This window comes from Urocitellus parryii, chromosome 3 (assembly GCF_045843805.1).
Source record: "Urocitellus parryii isolate mUroPar1 chromosome 3, mUroPar1.hap1, whole genome shotgun sequence".
Lineage (NCBI taxonomy): Eukaryota > Metazoa > Chordata > Mammalia > Rodentia > Sciuridae > Urocitellus > Urocitellus parryii.
The window spans coordinates 72,176,218-72,199,641 of record NC_135533.1 but is presented as its reverse complement, the minus strand read 5'-3'; the positions used below and the strand labels follow the sequence as shown (position 1 = coordinate 72,199,641).

The 23,424-nt window shown below is 35.9% G+C and overlaps 1 protein-coding gene across 1 annotated transcript in view; it reads right to left on the bottom strand.

The window, feature by feature from the left end:
• Scin (scinderin) overlaps positions 1-23,424 on the bottom strand; it is a 75,582-nt gene that overhangs the window by 39,133 nt on the left and 13,025 nt on the right. Inside the window, exons 3-4 of the mRNA XM_026408303.2 lie at positions 22,200-22,361; positions 8,001-8,150 (exon numbers count right to left, since the gene is read on the bottom strand). Coding sequence (XP_026264088.2) covers positions 8,001-8,150; positions 22,200-22,361 — 312 coding nt within the window. The remainder of the gene's footprint in view (positions 1-8,000; positions 8,151-22,199; positions 22,362-23,424) is intronic.

Sequence of the window (23,424 nt, the reverse complement as noted above, 5' to 3'; positions counted from 1 at the left end):
CCCAGGAAAGTTGAGGGAGGATAAACAAGGAATCTGAAGGTACTTGGAAAGCCCACAAAGACAAGTGTACTTTTCTGACAAAACTTTTTTTGTTGTCTCTTGAAGTGTTTACTATATCTATTGACCAAATAAATACCTCAGACAACTCAAATTTCCATCCTTACAACGCGCAGAGATTTGACTAACTATGAAATAAATGAGACAGTAACAGCATTTTAATGAGTGATTCTTTTATATGGATATTATAAACCCACAAAACAACTTTAGGCTTAACATTTTTTAAATTTTTTTAGTTGTAGTTGGACATGATATCTTTATTTTTATTTGTTTTTATTTTTATGTTTTTCTGAGGATCCAACCCAGTGCCTCACACATGCTAGATGAACGCTCTACAGCTGAGCCACAACCTCAGCCCTAGGTTTAACATTTAAGCAGCTCAAAACATCCATACTTATTCCCCAATGCTAAGAAGCTATGTAATTCTTATTCTCATTTATGTTATCTTCCTATAAAGCTTTAGGATACTTAAAAAATATCGTACACATTGCTCCAAAAATTTTGTGAGGGAGATTTTTCACAACTGCTCCTCATCTTTATGATCGATATTTCTTTGGCTCACTTGCCACTATTCCACAAAGATAAATGGAGAATGACTTATCTAATCAAAGACCATGCCCCAGAAAATAATGTTCCCTCCCCTCTGCAATATCATTTTAAACTCATCATGCCTGATTTAAATGTACAACTATATTTTAGTTAAAAGATTAAAATACGAGTAATGTAAGTCCAGTAAACCCAGGATTATGCTATGAAACAAACACTTCCACAGAGAAACTAAGGATCGTTGACAAAATTCTAAGTTTCCTAATTCCAATCTGTTTTCATAATAATTCATTTTACATGCTGAAATATGTCAATATTCCAAGGCTTCGATTATCAGAATTAAAATTCACTTCTATCTCTGTATATTTAAACTACCTAAGACCTTTATAAGCATTAGAAATGTGCACAGCCTTTTGATGCACAACCTTTTGAAGTAAAGTTTTGGGGAAGATTGAGACAATATAATGAGTGATTTCAAAACCAAAGTTACACCTCTGTGAAGTACCTTGGAGTTCATGGAACACATTCAGTTTAATTCCAAGCAGTGAGCAGCAGTGGCCATGACGGTTCCCAAAGAGGCGGCCCTGGGACTGTGGGCAACAGCTGAGCAAAGCGGTCACAGACTCTGGACAGTAGGGTTGTGTGCTAGAGAGTGAGAGATGGACTATTGTGATTGCTGGGCAGATGGCCTGACCTGGAAAGTATGATTCTACAGATGGAGGCATCCAACAACTCCTAAGAACATGCATTTTATTTATGGAATCCACTTTTTAGACACCAGCTTTGTATTTCTTATAAAGCTCAGTGCTTTCATCTGGAGTATATGCTAGCTGACTAATATGTGGAAAAACATTTTAGTAATTATAAATGAGTTCAAAATTTGGTTACTACTTTTCTTTTTTCTTTTCTTTCTTTCTTTCTTTCTTTTTTTTTTTTTTTTTTTTTTTTTGTTGTTGTTGAAGATGGACACAATATCTTTATTTATTTATTTTTATGTGGTACTGAAGATGGAACCCAGAGCCTCACACGTGCCAGGCAGGTGCTCTACCTCTGAGCCCCAGTCCCAGCTCTGGTTGCTACTTTTCAAGAAGTTAGTTAGAACTATCTACTCGAAGAAAAAAATACTAACAGAACATATGAATTATCCATCTCTAAATACAAATGGCTTTTATATAAATGTACTTGGTCTTAAAACTTATTTTAATCTACAGTATGGTTTTGTTCATAACTTTATCAATACTATTATCTAAAACAAAGGGGAATTTCTATAGCAAAACTACCCACTGGAAAACTGAAAAGCAGACCAAGTATATGGTCCCGTGTACTTCACAGTTGTCTTAAATGTCTAATTATTTGTCCTAATTAGCTCTGAGGGCTGCACAAACAGAAAAGCAGCATCTGCCTGCAAGGAACCTAGAGAGGCGCTAATAACATGTAAATTTTATTTGGCACAATACTTTGGGGAACTATGACTAAAATTTTACTCTTTGCCTAAATAGACTTTACATAATCCATCTTTAAAGATAATTAAAGAACTATCTGAACGAGCCAATCCAGATGCTCTGATCTGCACATTGTATATGGCCCATCAACCTGCCAAGAAAATGATTGAATAAAATTTTATTTTTCATGTTGTCATTTATGACTTATAAAAACAAGAGGCACACATTTGTACAATTTCTATACTGGGAGATGCTCTAGAAGTTAATCTAGTTTGTATGCTAATATCAAGTGGCCTAAATATGAATTTTATATTATTGGAGAGGGCTTCCAACCAAAGGTAGCATTCAGACCATGCTGTGTGGAGCTCAAGGACCCTCCTACTGGTACCCACTCTTTCTGCTTCCTAATGCATGCTTATCTCCTCAACCAGACAGCAGAATAAGCAGGAACTTCAAACTTTATTGGGAACTAACTCAGCACTCAATAAACACTAATTCAGACAGGATAATGACATTCTAACGTTCCTTTTTCATCCAGAAACAAAGATTTCACATGTAACTTTCCAGGGAGGCTTACTATTGTTTTTATAAAGTCAAGAAACCTGAGCTGGGGCTGGGGCTCAGTGGCAGAGCACTTGCCTCACACATGTGAGGCACTGGGCTTGATCCTCAGCACACATGCAAATAAATAAACAAAATAAAGATACTGTGTTCATCTATAACTAAAAAATATTTCAAAAAAAATTGAGAAAACTAATGTTTCAACAACTTAGCATCTGCTTACTATCCCCTGGTGGTATCTTTCCATCTGGTGTCGACCTCAGCACTTAAAGTGATTATCAACTTCACATATTTTAAAAAGTCTTTCTGGAGTAGAAGAACTAGTCATTTGGGTTGTTTCAACCTGTAGAAGAACTAGTCATTTGGGTTGTTTCAACCTGTCCCGTGTTCATTCCCTTATTCATATTCACCAATGTTATCTTTTAAAAAATGAAAGTCCGTAAACAGATTCTAAGTTATCTTTTCCTCAGGCGATCTTCTAGCTTCCCTCCCAATGTTTAAAGAATGAATACAGCCAACAACAGGGCCTTAGGGCTGATGAGATATTTACTTTCCCTTCACATTCATTGATTATTTTAAATATGAAAAGAAAAAAACATGAAAAAAGTTTTGTTAATTTATGTCAAACATTCATGATAAATATGTTTATAGTGAAAAAATAAGTACAAAACAAAGTGTGGCTTTAGTTAAAAGCCTTAATTACTTCCACATACAGGATTTTGTTGTTGTTCTTAGGTGCATGAGCTTTTAAAAGTGCTAAAGATACAGATAAGAGAGATAACCCGCCCTGGTTCCTAGTTTTGGTAATACCTGTTGTTTCCAAGTCTCATCTTGAGAGTACTGCCTTTACTCTGTAAAGTGTTCCAGTTTAAAGGATAAATTTATAGAAACTTTCATGGAAATAATAGTGTGATTAATAGATACCTGAAGTGCCTTGAACCAAAGATCAATTTTTTAAAAACTTTCAGAAAAATTATTTTTCATTTTTTCAGTATCAAGTACTTTAATGTGCTAAAAACTATGTTCCAAACATTCAACATTAAATATGCACTAAAAACAATTGGGTCATAATTAATTGAAATGTCCTTGATTTCTAAACATTACTTTTTAAACATTACTTTCATGTGTAGACTTTCAAAGTTGACAAAGTTAATTTTAAAAGATCCTTATTACAAACCAATCACCTCAAAGGTAAAATATAACCAATAATTTGAAAGATGTTTATTTTTAGACTCCTCTAGCAAAATCATCAGTTGCATCTGTCTCAGAAAAAGAAATGTCATTTCATGACTCTGCACACTATGGACCACCTTGGACCACTTCTGAAGCCTGTGGACCCACTCTAAGAAAAATATTTTTAAGGGCTAGGGTTGTAGCTCGGTGGTAGAGCACTTGCCTAGCATGTGTGAGGCACTGGGTTCAATTCTCAGCACCACATATAAATAAAAAATAAAGATACATTGACAATTAAAAAAAAATTTTTAACTCACATTATTAAAAAATATTTTTAAGTTCATAAAATAAAACACAAAATATTACAATTGAATATGTTGTAATTATGTTGGAATGCAACTGTCAAAATACATATCTTGTCTATTTTTTTTAGTAGTTGATGGATACAATATCTTTACTTACTTTTATGTGGTGCTGAGGATCGAATCCAGTACCTCACACTTGCAAGGCAAGGGCTCTACCACTATGCTACAGTCACAGCCCTCAAAATACATTTTTAAGAAATATGTAAATTAAAATATGAGCTTCTTTAGTACCTCATTAAATAATAATATTGCAAGGATCTAATTCTAATATCTAATATCTGTGACAATCACCCAAGTAACGACAAAATATTTTTTTAAAATAGTACTGGGGATTGAACTCAGGGCGTTGTACTTGCTAGGCAAGCATTCTACCACTAGAATTCCAGCCCTTTTTTCTTTATTTAATTTTGGGACAGGGTCTGCCTCAGGTTTCCAGGCAGCTGGGATTATAGGTGTGTGCCACAGAGCTTGACTAAACCTCAAAGATATTTGGAGGTTATCCACAGTAACTACATTGTGATCTGAAAAAGTCACAAGTACTGCTCATGCTAATCTAGTCTGTTGATCACATCCACAATTGGAGGAAATGACACATTTTAGTTAACAGGCTTGTGAAAATAAAGTTCTAATTTTCACAATCAATTTCAGAATTTTTTGAATTCTATCCTTATGGTTACAGGACTGAGAAAGCCCAGAAGTCCAACAAGTTTATCATAGGTACACAATTAATTCATCAGATAACCACTTACCCCTATAATCAGCCTACAAAACAACATTTACAACAAAAAGCCCACTGAGTGCTTGTTTCTCCTATCTAAGGAAGGCCCTCACTGAACTCTCCTTTCAGTTCATCTTGTGAGTGACAGCTGTCAAATACAATGCCCTATAGACACGGAGTGTTTCATATGGACACACAGTAGGTGCTTTGTAGGATTTTTTGAAAACCTCAAACAAAAAGTCTGTGAAACACAGGGCATTTTAAGGATCAGGTCCTTTTACTCCTATCTCTAATATTTCAAAATTAAGGATGTATTTTCCTCTTTTTTTCTTCACATTTGCATTTTCCTGTTTCAATTTAGTAATACAACATAATGCATTGTTTAAATTTTCTTTTTTCACAGATTTGAATAAAATCCAATAAGCAAGGGCACCAAATGCAGGCATGCACAGCCAAGCCCCTCAGCCACAGAGGCTTTGCTTCCCAGAACAGACTGAAAGTATCACCTGATTGATAACTAAATACAGCTACTGTCCAAGAGATAAGGTGGAATATCAGATCATTACTACCTAAAGGGACCACAGAAGCAGCTTTGTCTAAATGTTGACTTGAGAATGAGGAACCAGGGACCCTAAGGAGTCAAGGGACCACAGCAAAACATGCAAAAGCAGGGATGAGGTCTGACAGCCAACAGGACACCTTCTCCACCACTCCACCAGTGTCCTCAAATCATTGCAGCCTCCTTTCATTCATGGCTTCACTTTCAGTTCCCTGAGGTCAACTGTAGTCCAAAATATTACACAGAAAATTCCATATTTTGAAGGAAACCACAGTCACATAACTTTCATGACAAAACATTATTATAACTGTTCTCTTTGTTATTAGTTCTTGTTAATCTTTTAGTATAAATAATGTATGAATCGAACTTTATCATAGGTATGTACATATCAGAAAAAATATAGTATATACAAGGGTTGGTATTATATGTGGTTTCAGACACCCACTGGGGATCTTGGAACACATCCTCATGGATACAGGACGACTGCTATACAGCATTGAAACAAGGGCTTACAGTCCTGTAGAAATATTTCTTATAGACTTTTGCTTCCAAATATGCAACTTGAAAGATTTAAATGGTTTTAGTCATATCTCTAAAACAGAGGCCCTGAAAGAATACCAAAGAATCATGAATTCATTTTGAACAGTTTTCAATGTCTAATTTATTAACAGTGTTATTTTGGCTGTTGAAAATCTGGTAAAACCATCTTTAACTTAATTTTGTTTTGATTACCTTTTTTTCTGATTATAAAAGGAATGCCCATTATAAAGACATTATGAAAATACAAGGACAAATGAAGAAGAAAATAACAGCCATATCTAAAGAGTCAAAGATAATACTGGTAAAATTTCAACCTATTTCTTCCCATATATTTATGTTTGTCTAAATAGACAGCTTTATATACATAAACTTATATATTAAGGTAATATGGTATGTAAAATCCTATACCTTGCCTTTTCTCTTAGCATTATACCTTGAGCCTTTTCCCTACTGAATTAAAATGATTTCTAAAAACATCAGAAAAGTCTGTATTCAGGGGTTATTAAAGAAGTAAATTTTAAACACATTATAATGGATAAAATGATCTTATATAAGTTTTGATCACTGGATTTTTAGGCTACCATTGATCAGGAAACTAATGTATTAAATTGTTCTATGTCAAACACTAAAATATATTTATAAGATAGTCTTTGGAAAAATTTAAATGGAAACAGCTAAGCTCATCACTGGGTAGTACATAATTTCCCAGGAATTTAAACAAATGAAAACTCAAAAAGATATCCCCTACCACTATTAAATGCACAAGATTCAAAAAGTGCAAAAATACAGCCTGACAGAGTTCTGAAAGTCATGATGGACTACAGCATTTATGCAACCAATTAGCATTTGGTAAAAACATTTAGAGACTTGCAGGCTACAGGAACCAAATAAATACTTGTTAAGTGAATAAACAGCAATAAATTTGCCAACATATATCAAGACATCTGAATATGATTATACCCTGTGATGATAATCTTACTTATAAGAACAGATACAATATGGATAGTAAGGTACTCACTGAAGTTTTCTTAAAATGGAAAGCCTGGTCACAACTATTGTCTAATATTAAAATAATTGTTACCATGATAAGTGAAATAAGCCAATCCCAAAAAACCAAAGGCCAATATTTTCTCTGATAAGGGAATGCTGATCCACAGTGGGATGGGGTGAGGGTAGGGAAGAATGAAGGAACTTTGGATTGTATAGAGGGGATTGAGGGGAGGCAAGGGGCTGTGGGGATGGGAAGGATGGTGGAATGAGACAGATATTATTACCCAATATACATGTATGATTCCACTACCTGTGTGACTCTGCACCATGTACAGACAAAGGAACAAGAAGTTATGCTCCATTTGTGTACAATGTGTCAAAATTCATTCTGCTGTCACATATAACCAATTAGAACAAATTTTAAATTTTTTGAAAATAAAATAATGATTAAGTGAATAATGTATGTCTATGGAGCTGTAGTAAAAACGTGTCTAAAGACAGCTTCTTGGTTTGACTGAAATATTTAAAATACTGGTATATTTATTTCCTTTGTGGAAGATTTCATTTCCTTCTTTTTTTGTTGTTGTTAATTTTTTTTCTTTTAATTTCAATGGACTTTTACTTTATTATTTATTTATATGCAGTGCCCAGAATCAAACCCAGTACCTCACACATGCTAGGCAAGCATTCTACCATTAAGCCACAACCCCAGCCCCCTCATTTCCTTCTTTCAATAAAACAGTTGTCAACTTTAAAATGGGATGTAACCATTGCAATTTTTTTTAAAAAAATTTAAGAAGCATTTAATTATTATCTTCCTTTCAAAATGTATTCTAGTTGCCAATAAAAGTGTCACCCATGTGTTTGTCCTCACATGCCACAGAAGAAGGGGCTGGCGTTTCCTGTGATGATTGTTCAGGGGATGAAAGAAGAAAATATAGCTTTCTGTTTTCTTAATATCATCACACAGATAACCCTGATGTACACCACACACACACACACACGAAGGATGGTAGTAATCTTGTAACAAATAACACTAGTCACAGTACCTTCATAAGCTCAGATGGCTCACTTCCTTCTTCCACCACAATGAGTTGAGACCTTCCTTTTCTTTCATTATCTCGAATGCCGATGGCAACCTGGCTTGCTTTCAGACGCTCATATTTGTTGCATGAGGAACCACACCACTGGTAAATTTTCTAAAAGAAAGAGAGATCTTTTGGACTCAAACTTGATGGGCTACTCATTGTGATTAATTAGGAAAAACCAAAAAGGTATAAGAAAAGAAAATTAAAATTAGCTACAGGTGAGGTACATATAATTATACATATATTTAAATCATATCATATTCTCATTCTGTTGGCTGTTAGTATTCTAAAGAAAGCATTTTTAGTGCAAAATATAAAAACATGCCTCAGTGTTCTTTGTATATAAAATACAATAATTATAATTTATAAAAGTGAACTTATATGGATTATTCAAATTTAATATAATAAGTCTACCATATTTCAGAGAAGTAGTCAAGAATCTGTTAAGGCATTATACTCTTGATGGTCATAAAAAATGATATAACACTTTTGTCAAGCAATTTACTTATTTATAAATTTATTCACCCCAACTGACAAATCCAAGTTGCATATACTTGTCATGTACAACATAATGTTTTAAAATATAGAATGGCTAAATCCAAATAACTAAAATATGAAAAGCAATTTAACAGTGGTTATCAGGAGTCATAAAAAGAGTTAAAACCTTTTATCCAGTAATATCACCATCTAGAATTTATTGTAATAAATTATTCATAGAAGAAAAAACCCACATGTACAAGGATTTTCATTGATATATATCAATGAGGTATTAGAGAAACATTAAATGTTTAATAATAGGATATCAGTTATACAAATTACTATACATAGGAGAAAATTAGGTGCTTAATTATTAAAATTATATTTTAACAGAAAATATGGAAAAATAGAAAGTCATTTGATATATAATAGAGATATTAGCTACCATTTATATTGAAATATATATTTTAGATTTCAGTACAGTATTCAGAATGTATGCAAATCCCAATGCAAAATGAGAAATACATCATCAATTTATCTATTAAATGTCATTTAACAAAAGAAAAAAAAGTTTAAGTTACCCCAGCCTGGTAGGTGTGGGAATGGTCATTAGCACCCACTATTTGTGTGATATAAGCATTCAAAAGCTTCTTTTGAGGGCAGTCTGGCATCGTATCAAGCAATTAAATGTGTTTTGTTTTGTTTTTTAATATATTTTTCAGTTGTAGTCAGACATAATACATTTATTTTATTTTTTTATTTTTATGTGGTGCTGAGGATCAAACCCAGGGCCTTGCACATGCTAGGCAAGCGCTCTACTTCTGAGCCACAACCCCAGCCCTAAATGTGTGTTTTTTTTTAATTTTTTTATTAGTTGCTCAAAACATTACAATGATCTTGACATATCATACATTTGATTCAAATGGGGTATGTAATCTTAATCTTATTTTTCCACGTGTACAGATTGCAGGATCACATTGGTTTACAGCCACGTTTATACATAGGGCCATACTAGTGTCTGTTGTATTCTGCTGCCCTTCCTATCCCCCCCCTCCCCTCCCCTCCCCTCCCCTCTTTCTACCCAATCTACTGTGACACATTTTTCTCTCTCTCTTTTTTCTTCCTCCTCACCCCATCTTATATGTAATTTTGCATAACAATGAGGGTCTCCTACCATCTTCTGTGCAATTCCCCTTCTCTTTCCCATTCCCACGCACCTCTCGTCCCTATTTAATGGTAATCTTCTTCTCATACTCTTCCTCCCTGCTCTATTTTGAGTCTCCCCCCTTATATCAAAGAAGACATTCTGCATTTGTTTTTTAGGGATTGGCTAGCTTCACTTAGCATAATCTGCTCTAATGCCATCCATTTCCCTGCAAATTCCATGATTTTGTTGTTTTTTTTTTGTGTGTGTGTGTGTGTGCTGAGTAATATTCCATTGTGTATAAATGCCACATTTTTTTATCCATTCATCTATCGAAGGGCATCTGGGTTGGTTCCACAGTCTTGCTATTGTGAATTGTGCTGCTATGAACATTGATGTAGCTGTGTCCCTGTTGTATGCTCTTTTTAGATCTTTTGGGTATAGTCTGAGAAGGGGAATAACTGGGTCAAATGGTGGTTCCATTCCCAGCTTTCCAAGGAATCTCCATACTGCTTTCCACATTGGCTGAACCAATTTGCAGTCCCACCAGCAATGTACAAGTGTACCCTTTTCTCCACATCCTCGCCAGCACTTGTTATTGTTTGACTTCATAATGACTGCCTTTCTTACTGGAGTGAGATGGTATCTTAGGGTGGTTTTAATTTGCATTTCTCTGATTGCTAGAGATGGTGAGCATTTTTTTGTGTATTTGTTGATTGATTGTATGTCCTCCTCTGAGAAGTATCTGTTCAGATCCTTGGCCCATTTGTTGATTGGGTTATTTGTTTTCTTGTTGTTTAATTTTTTGAGTTCTTTATATACTCTGGAGATTAGAGCTCTATTTGAAGTGTGAGGGGTAAATATTTGTTCCCCAGATGTAGGCTCCCTATTTACCTCTCTATATTGAGAATTTCTAATAAAAATCAGGGATTTCTATAAATTTATCCTGGAGAAATATTCAAACACTGATTCTAACAACAAAGAAATAAAACGAAACAAATGCCCATCAACAGAGAGAGAGCTATTAAATACCATTACACGGATGCTTGTGGACTCCTCTTCAGGGAATCAAAATTGAGGAAACGTTTTAATATTGATGCAGAAAATTACTAGTATATCAGTAAGAATAAAATAAAGCTACAGAATAATACAGTTATATTTAAGTAGAAACCAAAATGTGTATTTACAGAAAAAAAGATATTTAAGGATAAATAGTTCTAAATGATGGGGGGCATGAATATTCAAAAAGAAAGCTTCCTATATGTCACATTCATTTATTAGGTGCTTATTATGAGGTAGATGTTGGGGATAAAGGGATGAATAAAAGAATATCAAGGAGAGATTGACTGACAGACAACTTTACTTAAAAATATGTTTGCAAAACCCATGGTTTTCAATTTCCACCGGTTTCATTAAAGCATGAAGAGGTAGTTAGCATAGTGGTTAAATGTGAGGGAGCTTGACCTAGGCTGTCACTTTCTGAGTATGTAACTGTATGCTTGCCATTTTTAAAAAGAATAGTAAATTAGTAATGGCAAAATAAATGAGCAAGAACCCAAGCATCCAGAGAGATGGACTATTTTCTCTGATTGCTCAGTCCAGACTCATCTTTTCATTCAAAGCCAGTTTACTGTGTGCCTAAACCAGGGAGGTTTTTTTGTGGGTACTGGGGACACAGCATTAAACAATGTAGGCCTGGGACCGTCTCTTTAAAACCCCTATTTTGCCCGTTTCTGACTGACCTAATATTCTTTAAGAATAAACTGTACATTTTAGGATTTCAAACTTTTATTAAAAAATAAAAGGACTATGCCTTGTAATTCTTTTCATTCTAGAATGTGACTTAATTATTCAATAAGGTCACGGTGAACTTCTTTCCTATCTCTAAGAGAAAAGCACACTTGCATTATTTCCTCTCCTTTTCTACATCTGGGTATTGGAACATGAAGCTCACAGATGGAGACCATCTGAATATCCTGCCAAGTTTAGCAGTCATAAAGAGCAAAAAAGTGGTTTCGTAGTCACTGAGCATTAAAGTACAGAGATGTGAGCACTATCCTTAGAGATCCTCAGGTTCTGGATGACTACTTAACTGAAAGCTCTCCAGGAGACTCTAGTATCCAACCACATTAGAACCATTGCTGGCCACCCTGGGCACACATAGCAGGGAATCCACAACATCTAATTAGGTGCCCAGTAGGTCACTCTGCCAAAGAGAGCCCAGGGTCTAGGCTTAGATTCCTTTCCCTCTCCTACTTCATAGTATTTTACAAATAATTCTTTTCTCAGCAGGTTTGAGAAAGCAAACATCCAAGGATTATATTTTATATCACACTGAAATATGAACAGTAGATCAAAAGTGAGCTCTAAGATTTCTCAGGCTTATTAGCAACTTTCAAAACTGACTATTTTATATGAACATCCTACAAATGTTTATGTTCTTGATACCTTAATTATAGAAATTACCTCTCATCTACTTCAAAGAGATTATATAAAATCCCACTAAATTTTATTAGCATCTTTAAAGTATCAGGGAAGCCTGATAAAATGTGATTAAGATGTTTTGCAGATAATGAGAATTTCATAAGCATAATTATTATTTAACATAGAATTTTATAATATTCCATGGAGTCTAAAATATTTCTCATAATATTACTTTGGATTGGAAGATTTTAGTATGCATCAATTCACATTATAGAAAATATTCTTTACCATTGTTTAGAGACCACCATCTCTACCTTTAAAATAGCAAAAAACATGTAGGAAATACTCATAAAAACAGCAAAACCTTAAAAGTGAAGTTTTACTTTGAACCCAAAGATAGCTAAATCATTAAACAAAGTGTTACAAAATATTTGTCATGGAAATGAATGGTTTGTGTGCTACTTATTATTTAATTATTTCTATCTTATTTTATGTTGCCATTATATACAAGTGACATATTTTCTTACTAGTCTTATTTTTCAGTGGCTGATTGACAAGAAATGCAAGAAAATAATGACTTCAATTGTAAAGTGTCAAAAGTCAGAATTGCTTAGTCACACTAAAACATCATCTTCATTTAATTAAATTAGTTTTCTATACAAATATAGCTATTCAATGGTGGCAACAGCACATTAAAACTTGCTTTAAAAAGTTTAAATAAAGGCCAGGTATGGTGGCGCACTCTTGTGATCCCAGTGGCTCTGGAGGCAGAGACAGGAGGATCACGAGTTCAAAGCCAGCCTCAGTAATTTAGCAAGGCTCTAAATTCAGTGAGACCCTGTTGCTAAATGAAATACAAAATAGGGCTGGGGATGTGGTTCAGTGGTCGAGTGCCCCTGAGTTCAATCCTCAGTACACACCCCTTCCCCAAAGTTTTTTTTTAAATAGAATTTTTAATAGCTCATTAAATCTAAACAATTTCTATTCCACTATGTGTGGATCATGTGTTTGGGACTTCTTTTAACAGAGCTCTACTGTGCTGAAATAAGTATGTGGTACTATTAATAAACTGTACTACCCAACACTTACTCTATTCAGAGGCAGTTGGTCAAGACTACCTAACCAGTCAGTGCACAGGGAAACTTTGTATTCACCTGGCACCGTGCTTGAAAAAACTCTCCTACAATTCCACTTATCCTGTTTTCTAAAGGGAGTAGGCTTAAGAAGAGAAATCCTGCATAGAGCTTTAGAAAAACAACTCTGAACTAATTTGATAGGTGATAATATATCACTACAACAAAAAGTTTTCACTACAATCTAAGCTATTTTATTTGTAATATGTTCATGTAATTTAGCTGATAAGTTTTCATCAGTTTAAGTGTGCTACACACTGAAAATTGTAAAACAAACAAGGTTTTAACCTTCCAAGATCCTAAGGCACTTAACAACTCAACACTAAATGTCATATTTCTTTGAGGAAGGAATATGAAAACTCCCTGTGAATATGGAAATATCCATTTCATTTGGAATGGAGTCCACTTGAATTTTGGCAGAAAGTGGTTTGATGTACATATTAACCATGCATACCCTCTTGCAGAAGTTTGTGGAACTATCATTAGCTGTTACTGAACAAACGATTACAGAAAAACAAAATTACTCCGTATAATTATTGGAAAAGGAAGAAAGAAGGGCAAAAAGACGCCCTGTTACCGGCCATTAGTCTGGTCTATCAGTAACAAGACATGAAAGCAAGCAAGTGACAATTAACAGAAACCACCACATTTGAGGAGGGGAGACCTATTATTGGCCTTGAAAACCAGAGGTTTCTAAAATTTCCTTTAAACCATGTGGTCAAAATTAATAAGTGAAACATCAAAGAGCAGCCAAACATCATTGGGGGACAGGAAATAAGAGCCCAAATAAAACAATGTTCAATGACGCCCTGAAAGGGAAACAGATTTCAGAAGCTGAGTTTATAGGGGCACCAGATCAGTCCATGAGATGTCAACCCACAGCACGCCCACAGAACTCGGCACTACTGCGCTGCCTTTTCATACTTTTCCAAGTCATTCACTATAAATACCTCTAGAATTTTATAAAAGGGGAATGGAGCCTGGGCTGCTGCTTCTTCCTTGCTTTGTACTGTGTTTAGTTTTTTCATTAGCACTAGTTTAAAAAAATACAGAAATTCATGAAGATATTCCTTTTGCCTAGAGGTTCTCTAAGCTTGAAGATGTTAATGACTGGTGAGATACCTCCAAGAATCTACCTTTTTCATTTTAAAGGTTTAAAATCTGACTTCCTTAGTTTTGGGATTAGTAAATCTTGTTTTTAGTTTCCTCAAAGGCAACTGAAATCAACATCCTTCGATGACACATGTATATATTTTTTAAATTATCTCTAAATGAAGGATGGAAGATGAACAGTGTGATGTGCAGGGCCACTGCAGGAACCATAGACCAGAAAGGAAGAAACTGCTTCTAAACTAGGGCAATGCAGTGGAGATAGAGAAATCAGGGGCTAAGTAGAAGAATACAGCGGCAGGATTGGTCAACAATGCCATCTGGCCATGCACCAGAAGGACAGGGAAAAGGGAAATGACTTAGACAAATTTGGCATGGCTGCTGCTAGTGATGCCACTCGCTGGCACCAGAGAGTAGGTAAAATTATGCCCTCTGTTCTAGTCAGAGTGTTCGACAAACCAAAGGTTTAGTCATACTTTATCAAAAGCCATTTCTGCCTGCCACCTACACTGGTGACTCAGCTATATAACTGAATGACATATTCTTCATGCATATGACCCTGAATAATCCAGCACCTTTAGACATTCCCTGTATGAAAGTGGTTCTCAATATTCACTGTATGTTGGAATAAACCAGGGAGGCAGGGCTTAAAACTCACCCACACCAAAGTCCCATCCCCAAACATTAAAAATCAGTATTTTTAGGGATCACATTACAAGAACAAGAATCATTATTTTAACCTCTTGGGGCTGGGGCTGTGACTTAATGATAGAGCACTTGCCTAGCATGTGTGAGGCACTGGGTTCGATTCTCAGCACCACATATAAAAAAGTAAAATAACTAAACAACAACAACAAAAAACCCTAAAAAAACAACAACTAAAAAAAAGTTTTAAAAGAATGTTGCAGTGAGTATTCTTATGTTTATCTTTAAAAAAAAAAAAAGCCCTTTCCAATGATTCTAATATAAAGCATGACTGAGAATTAAAGCAGAAATCCTAGCACCCTGCATGCTGTCTATTGCCCTCATCCATTCTCCAACCTCAAGGCATGTGTACCCCTACTCCAGTGCCCTCACTCCCCCATTGCACTTTGTCACACTTGTGAATGTAGCCTTGCCTCAAACCATTCAACAGTATCCAGAGGGCAAAGGCTGCCTGCTCTTCACCCCTACACTCCATTCACCCAGCACATACTAAGCACACAATAAATGCCTCTTGGCCATATTTTTATTGCAGGGCACTTTAAACAGATTTAAGATTAGATTTATCCTTTCTTCTTATCTTATTGCCTCAAGGTTCTTCTCTTATAAATCTAGTGTTAGGCATTACTTTGGGGGTATGGACAAAGTTATCCAGCATGAAGATATATGGTTTGCTCAGTCTTCAGTTTAAATCAAGCATTTTCAATCACAGCAGAGACAAAACTCTGAAAACTGACATGGTTTTAAATTAAAAGAAACTTGATTTTGCTAGAGAAAAGCATTTTCTCTGGTGCAGGGAGGTGGGGGGCATGAGAAGTGAGGATGCTGTCAAAGTTTGTTTTGCATATCAAGAAGCAGAGCCTTGGCCCTAGGTGCTAGAGCAAACTGTAGGAACCACAGATTAGGCAAGAACAGAAAAATGAGGTATGACTCCTTTGTCTGGTTGAAAAACAATAAAGAGGGAGATTAAGAAAACTAGGAAACCTGACCAGAGGCAATTAATCTTTGAGAAGAGCTCAGAACACTTTTTTTTTCCCAAATCACTTTTTGATTTGTCATAACCAGGGTTTAAATAAGTACCTGTCAAAAATCCATGCTCAGTCCCCAAGTATTGCAAGTGGTGGAGTCTTTAAAAGTTTAAAAGTCTTCTGGTTATATGGGGGTGTGCCTTGAAGGAGATATTCAGAGTCCAGTCTTTCATCTTCCTCTCTTTTTTTCTTCCCACCTGCTGTGAGGCAAGTAGCTTCCTCTGCCACACATTTCTGCCATGATATGCTGCCTCACAACAGGCCCCAAAGCAACTGACCCAACCAAACATGGACTGAAACCTCTGAAACTGTGAGGTAAAATAAACTTTTGCTCTTTTTAATTTGATTATGTCAGGTATTTTGTTATAGTAGCACAAAACTGATCAATACATTCATAGAGTCATCCATGAGTCTGAAAATTAGAGCAGAAATGACTATGAACAGTTCTCCAGACCACAGTGAGAACACAATGTCCTATCTCTCCAGTATGGCATGAGAAAAACAAAACAGAGTTCCCGAGAAGAGTACAACGTGGCTCCAAGAACCAGAAAGGGTCTTGCTTTCCCTTGATGTGAGGGTATGATATCATCAGAAGACCAAACTTAGGCCAAGCCTATTCTCTAAAAAGTGTCTTGAGAAAAGAGGCCAAAGCCCAAGAATGAATGGCATGGCTGAGCTTCAATGAAGACTACAGGTAAATGAAGATAAATTAGATTTATACTTCCATCCTCAATCTCAACCCCTATACCCAGGCCATAATATTATATAAATATCCCTAGTACCTAAGGAATAGAAAAGGTGACTAGTGGCATAAGTCTGAATTGCTTTAAGTGGTTAACAAAATTCATCTTAATAAGGCAAACATCACTTTTTTTTCCAACTCTCCTATGATACTAGGAGCTTGTGAATAGGGCCAGGTTGAGTTATAGAAGGAAAAAGAAAATCACATTTCTGGACATAGCACTATGTTAGACTAGTATGTTTTATTCCAGATAGACACGCATTTGTTGGCTTTAAGTCTGGGCATTACACGAGGAACAAAATGAGCGAGACACTAGGTTCATGATAGTGTGAAAAATGCTGAGAGCCAATCTCTGTACCGTGACAATAAAGTTAAGACCTGACTCCACAGGGGTGGAATGTAGGACAGGAGAAGCAGAAGAGGAAGAAGTCAGAGAACAAATTGTGAACAAGACGACATGGGAGTTGAGTATCCTAGCATAAAATGAGAATGGATGTTTGCTGGAGAAGGGAGTCACAGAGAGGAGAGGGTTCTGGGCAAAGGAAACCATCCCGGAGAGCAAAGGCATAGTGACTGGAGGGAATGTGTTGTGCATGGGGCACTGAGACATATCAGCAGCCATAAAGGGTATGGAAAGGACCAGAGGTGTTAGGAGGCAGAATCAACCAGGACAGCCAGTAACCGAATGTGGAGCTCCCAGGAGAAATTATCAGGATGACTCCTGGATGGGAGTCTGAGGGGCTAAGTGAGTGGAGGTTCTGTTAACAAGGCAAGGACAATAAGAGGAGAATTGGTTTGAAATGAGAGTAAAGACGATGCACTTCCTTTTCTGAACTCGTTGAGTCTGAAGTTCTCATGATGTACAGGAGCTGAATATCTCATAGGCAGCATGAAATACTGACCTTGAGCTCAGGCAAGAGGTCTGAGCTGGAGTATGAAACTGAGGTTTACCAGTGGATAGTAGTGAACACTTTGGGTGAGGATGAGTTTTGTTTTGTTTTGTTTTTCCAGGAAAATTTATGAAGAAGGGACAGTCATTAAACATAGACTGCTTTTAAAATATATTGGAGGGGGTGGGTAAGCCATGCAAAGAAGAAAGCAGGGCCTCAAAGGGAGGAGGTTAGGAAAGCCAGGAAAGGCACAGAACTGAAGTTAGGTAGCAGCTAGTGTCGAATGCAGCACAAGGATCAAATGGATCATTAGATCAAGATGTCCACTGGTCATTCATGCCCATGGCAAAAAACAGTTTCCAAAGAATGGTGGGAGTGAAAGCCAGACATGTGGGTTAAAGACTGGTGAATGAGGAAGTAGACGCTGCTTTTTCAAAGCAACATGACTGAACAGTGGGGGAGGGGTGATAGATTATAAATAGCCAGGAGAGGAGGCGAAGCTGCATGCCTGACCAAACCAGTTACCAGTTAACAAGGAAACGGAACAGGCAGAATATCAGGATCAGTAACTCACGACAGGAACTCCTACTGCTATTAGACCTAATTCTTCATCAGTGGCTTACTGACATACTTTTCTCTGAGTTTACACCAGATCTCAAACCTTGAGAATATGTGCTTTTTCCATTATCATTCATATTCTGTAGTTACTGGTGCTGGGTTATCATATTTTTTGCTGTAACTTTGTTAGTTAATTTATTATTCAATTTTTTACTAATACCTTGTATCTTTCTTTAAATTAGTGGGAAAATAAGGACTCACAAACTCACCAACATTAAAATGCATATTTCAAAATTACTTTTCCAAAGATGCAGTAAATTATGAATGGCTAAGATCCAGCCATGCCTTATACTATTTTCAGATGACACACTAAAATAACATACATAAATCATTTTTAAAACAATCATGATTTTCTTAACCTTCACACTGATTAAACTGATAATTTTACAGTCTCATACCTCAGGGTGAGGGGGTGAGAGGGAATCTCTACTGTAATCTAAAACCCCACAAGAGAGCAAATGTTTGTAAGGCATATAAAAAAGTATAGTAATTGTGACCATTTGTCATAAAAGCTGACATCCTTAAACATTCTCAAACTGTGGGATTTAAATTATACCTATAATCTTAGTTTGGGGTCAGCTGGTTTGAGCTGGGTGATGGCTTTGAACATTTAATTAATCTATATTTTTCATACCTGGGTAATAAAACAAGTTAATAGTTAACAAGGAAACAGAACATGCAGAATATCATAACCAATATGCATTGGCTCCATTTTGTGTCCCCTGATGCAGAAGGTGGTCTTTAAATAATCAACTCAATGACTGTTAAAATATTATAGTTCAGAAAATTGTTGTTCCATATACTTCTTTGTTTACTGTGGCACAATCCAAAAATAAAATTATCGATAATCACAAGATCTTATCACCATTTAGAAGCTTTTGGCAACGCTATCAGCCAGCTAAAGGTTAATAATGTGGGCATTTCTTCCAGCGTACATAGGTATCCAGGGCTTGATTCCTATCAGGGTTTCTATCCCTTTAGAATATAGGAAACTTCCATGACATAAGAAATAACTAAATTCAAAAACTTTGGTAACAAAATCATTCCAAATATCTCTTCTACAAGGTCTGCAAGGAGAAAAGCTGAGTTATTAAAGATGATTAATTATATAAAGATAATTTACTATTAAATAAGTGAATGCCCTTGAACCTTATAATAAAGACTGTCTCTTTATATGAGCCTGGATTTTGGGTCATTACTCCCACAAGTTGAAACTACCTATGGGAAGAGAGATGTGTCACTAGAACCACAAGCCACCTACCACAACATCCAACTATTTGTCCCATGTGGAAATTCAATATATTTTTTTAAATAAATTGGGGAGGCAAAGGGAAGGGCTCTAGCTAAAATGTTTACAATTGGCTCTTACTTCCCAGTTGAGGATAAGTAGTATATTTTAAAAATGGACCACTGAACTTTCTGTTTCTCACAAGTCCCCCCTTTTTCTTTGTATACCTTTTGGGGGAAATTCAGTATTTGTGGTACAAAATAATCAATGATTTAATGAATTCTGAGACTCTCAATAGAATCTCCACCAAATTAGGTATCATCAATTCCTAATTCAGCAAATTCTGAAATTGTTTCAAGACATTCTGTTATCCCAAGCCATCTAAAATATATCTAGTTTACTTGGATAGTGAAGAGAATATGATCTAGGGCTAGAACAACCCAGGTCCCTACCCAAGTCAACCCTCAGCTGCTATGAATGCAAGTGCCTTGCACACATCTTCACAGGCTTCGGTTTCCCTTTCAAAACTTAAATGATAACTGCCATTTCCCAGATGTGACTGTGCATCAGATGAGTCTGAATCACAGTCAGTTAAGGCCAAAAGTAGCACTAGAAACCAGATTTAAGAGGTTTAAAAAAATGAGGAAACAAAGGCTCCAGAGGTTAATGATTTGCCCAAGATCAAATCATAGAGAGTTGGAAAGCTGAATTGGAAACTATTCTTGATAATTAAATAGATTACTGCATTTGTATAGTAATTGCATTAGGCATAAAAAGGTTTTTAGGAAAGAATTACTTTCAATCAATAGAGTGATAAATTCCATTATCATTGGAAAGTGTCCCATTTCTTTAGAGACCTTAGAAATCACCCATTCAGATATCCACCTATAAAGGATGAGAACATCAGAGCACAGTAACTTCAATGAGAACTGAGATCTCATCTTTTTTAAAATGTCATTTTATATGTAAAAACATTCCATAAATTATAAAAGGCTTTAAAATGTAAGTAGTATAAATAGAAGTTAAGATAAATAATTCCTGTGCATAGGTTTTGAAAGACTGCTGTAATTAATTGCTTTGGAATTATGTGGGTTACTGATAATTGTGACCATTTTTTTGCATTATTTATTTTTGGTGTGAGATAATAGAGTAGGATAATAGGCTGTTTTTGTCTAGATCTGAAGATCAGGACTAAGAAGATTAATTAGTTTTTGAAGTTGAAAAGGACTTTCTCCTGAAATTTAATGTAGGATTCAGGGCAAAAATACTGTCATTTTACAGTGTAGGTGTCTAAATACAACACTGAGAATTATAGTCTGCCATAAATATTATTGAGAGCTCAAAGGTACATAAAATCTGGTATGACCCTAATCAGATTACCTACTAGCAGTAATAAAACTATAGATGCATTCTAACTTAAGGAAATTGATGACATTTATACCTTGGGAGTATTTTCTATTTATTAAATTAACACATGTCTGTACTGTTGCCAGATTCAAACTGATTAATTAGAACTTAACCAGATAGCTTCATTTGGAGACTCCTTAGGGTCCCTCTTCTATGCATACTGAATAAACTCCTTTGGCTTCTCTCTGTTGCTTTATCCCAAAATACTTCCCAAGGAGATACAGTAAATTAAAATGAGAATCAGATATACCTAGAGTCAAATTCTTGCTTTACCATTTACTGGCTGTGCACCCTTGAGCAAGATCCACAGACAGTCCAAACCTCAAGTAACTGAAGAAATACAGGCTGAGTCAGGACTCCATATAATGTTTGGTCCCACAATTTAAGACCGGACTATGAGAATGTTGATGTGACTGGTGATGAGAATGGTGACCACAAGGAGAAAGAGAGGGAATCATATACAGGCTCCAAGCTTCTCTGTGTTTCCTTGGCAACATTGATTTTCAGTGGTAAGGAATGCCCCTTAGAAACCTTACAAAGTTTTGAAGACACATTTCAGTCCTATCTACTAGAGTCTAATAGAAGCCATTCAATAATACTTCTTCCCCATGATGAAAATGATTAATAAGTATCCCTGACACTAGACGGGCCCCTCTTCCTGGAAGAAAATATGTTGGATGCCATTGAACGTGCCATGAAGATACCTAATATTTGTGCCTGTTCCTTTTCTTCTAGTAACCCTAAGGTATTTGAAAGCATGAAACAGTATGGCGAGTATGTGTTTGTGTATATATATGTTAAAATAGTTCTCCAAAATTCTTCAGCAGGCTGTTTAGTCACCTATGCTCAGTTTAAATTCTAGAACCTTCAATTGCTTAGGGAATCATTCCTCCCTACCCACCCCCACCCCCCACCCCACAAACCACGTTTTCCCACACAATTAAGGACAAAAATAATTATAGGAAGCTCTGTTCAGAATGAAGGGGAAATGTAATTAAAAATCATTCAATTTCTCTTCTATGGTAGGAAGAACTAAATCACTTTTGTAAACCTACCAAAGAACATAAAACCTTTGAAGTTTCACTTTATGTGCCATTTAAATATTTGCCCATTACACATATGATCGCATCTCACGTAAACATGACCTCTTTCCAATCATGTACAAAAAAGTGATTATTTCCAATGACACGTACATCCAATGTGATCTAAAAACAGTTTGCTTCCCTGTAGATGTCTGTGTGTGTACATGAAACTTACTGCGCCCAGGTCGATGATGAAGCAGTCGCCCTTGTTGAAACTGTTCCAGCTGAGGGGAACTTCTGTGGCCCTGACCACTCTCCGGCCCTTCACGTGCAGGAGCCTCTCCGCTGACAGGTCGTTGGTAAGAACATGATTTAGTCCAGATGCCACACCTCCAGCCTGATCAGTGGGAGGAAGACACAACACAAAACAGAGAAAAGTGGTGAGGCTGCTAACTAGTCAGGGCAAGGCATAAGACCACTGGTGTTTGTGCCCACCTGTGCCTGAAGGACCAGGAGAAAATAGCCACATAAGTCCATGTAAAGAGTTAAATAGGGAGAGAGTTCCTTGGTAAATCAACAGGTTTGTTTGTTGGTTTGCTCTGTTTGTTCTTCCTGTTTTAGAAACTCTATTTAAAAACCACAAGTATTTACGGAGAACCTTCAGGGAAGAAAACCCCAGATGCATTAACTAAAAGAAAGGGTGGTAGTTCTTGTCCCTCAGGAATGAGTGATTCCCAAATCATTAATCAGTGAAAAGGAATAATAATAATAATACTTTAAGGAAGAAGGCAACAGAAGGCTGGAAAAGTCAGAGGGAACAGGCACAGATGACAGTAGCAGAGAACAAGCACCCACATTAGGACATGGTTGCAGTTAGGACAGAGAAGGGGAGTAGGATCCAGCCAGGGATGTGCTGCTTCTATGCAGACAGCATCCTTGTTTTTATATTAAAATATCAAAGATCTTCTTCATTTTCTGGCAAAGAAAGCTTATCCAATATGTTAAGACTGAATATTTTTACCTTAAGTTAGGAGAGATACACTATCTGATTGCACATCTCCAACCAAAACAAAACAACAGGACACCACTGGATTTGGGAGATGCTAAAGAAAAAAACTTATACTGTATCAACTACATCTTCTTGCATTATTCACAATCATCATTTCATTTACCTTTTTATTTTTTAATTAAATGTTAGGAACCATATTTACTTCCATAATTAATTATGAAGTAATGTGCATAATTAAGAGGCATCATAAAGGATAGATTGCAGACTTCCACAATAGTCAAAAAAAATTGGCTATATTAAGTAATCTATAGAAGAGTCTAATTTTCAAATTTATCATATAAACATATACAGTAAATCCAAAATAAGGGACTAAGTTGCATATGTAGTCACTGGCACATTCTTTAAATTTACATATACTTTAAATTTCTACCATTCTCCAAGAATAGGCCCT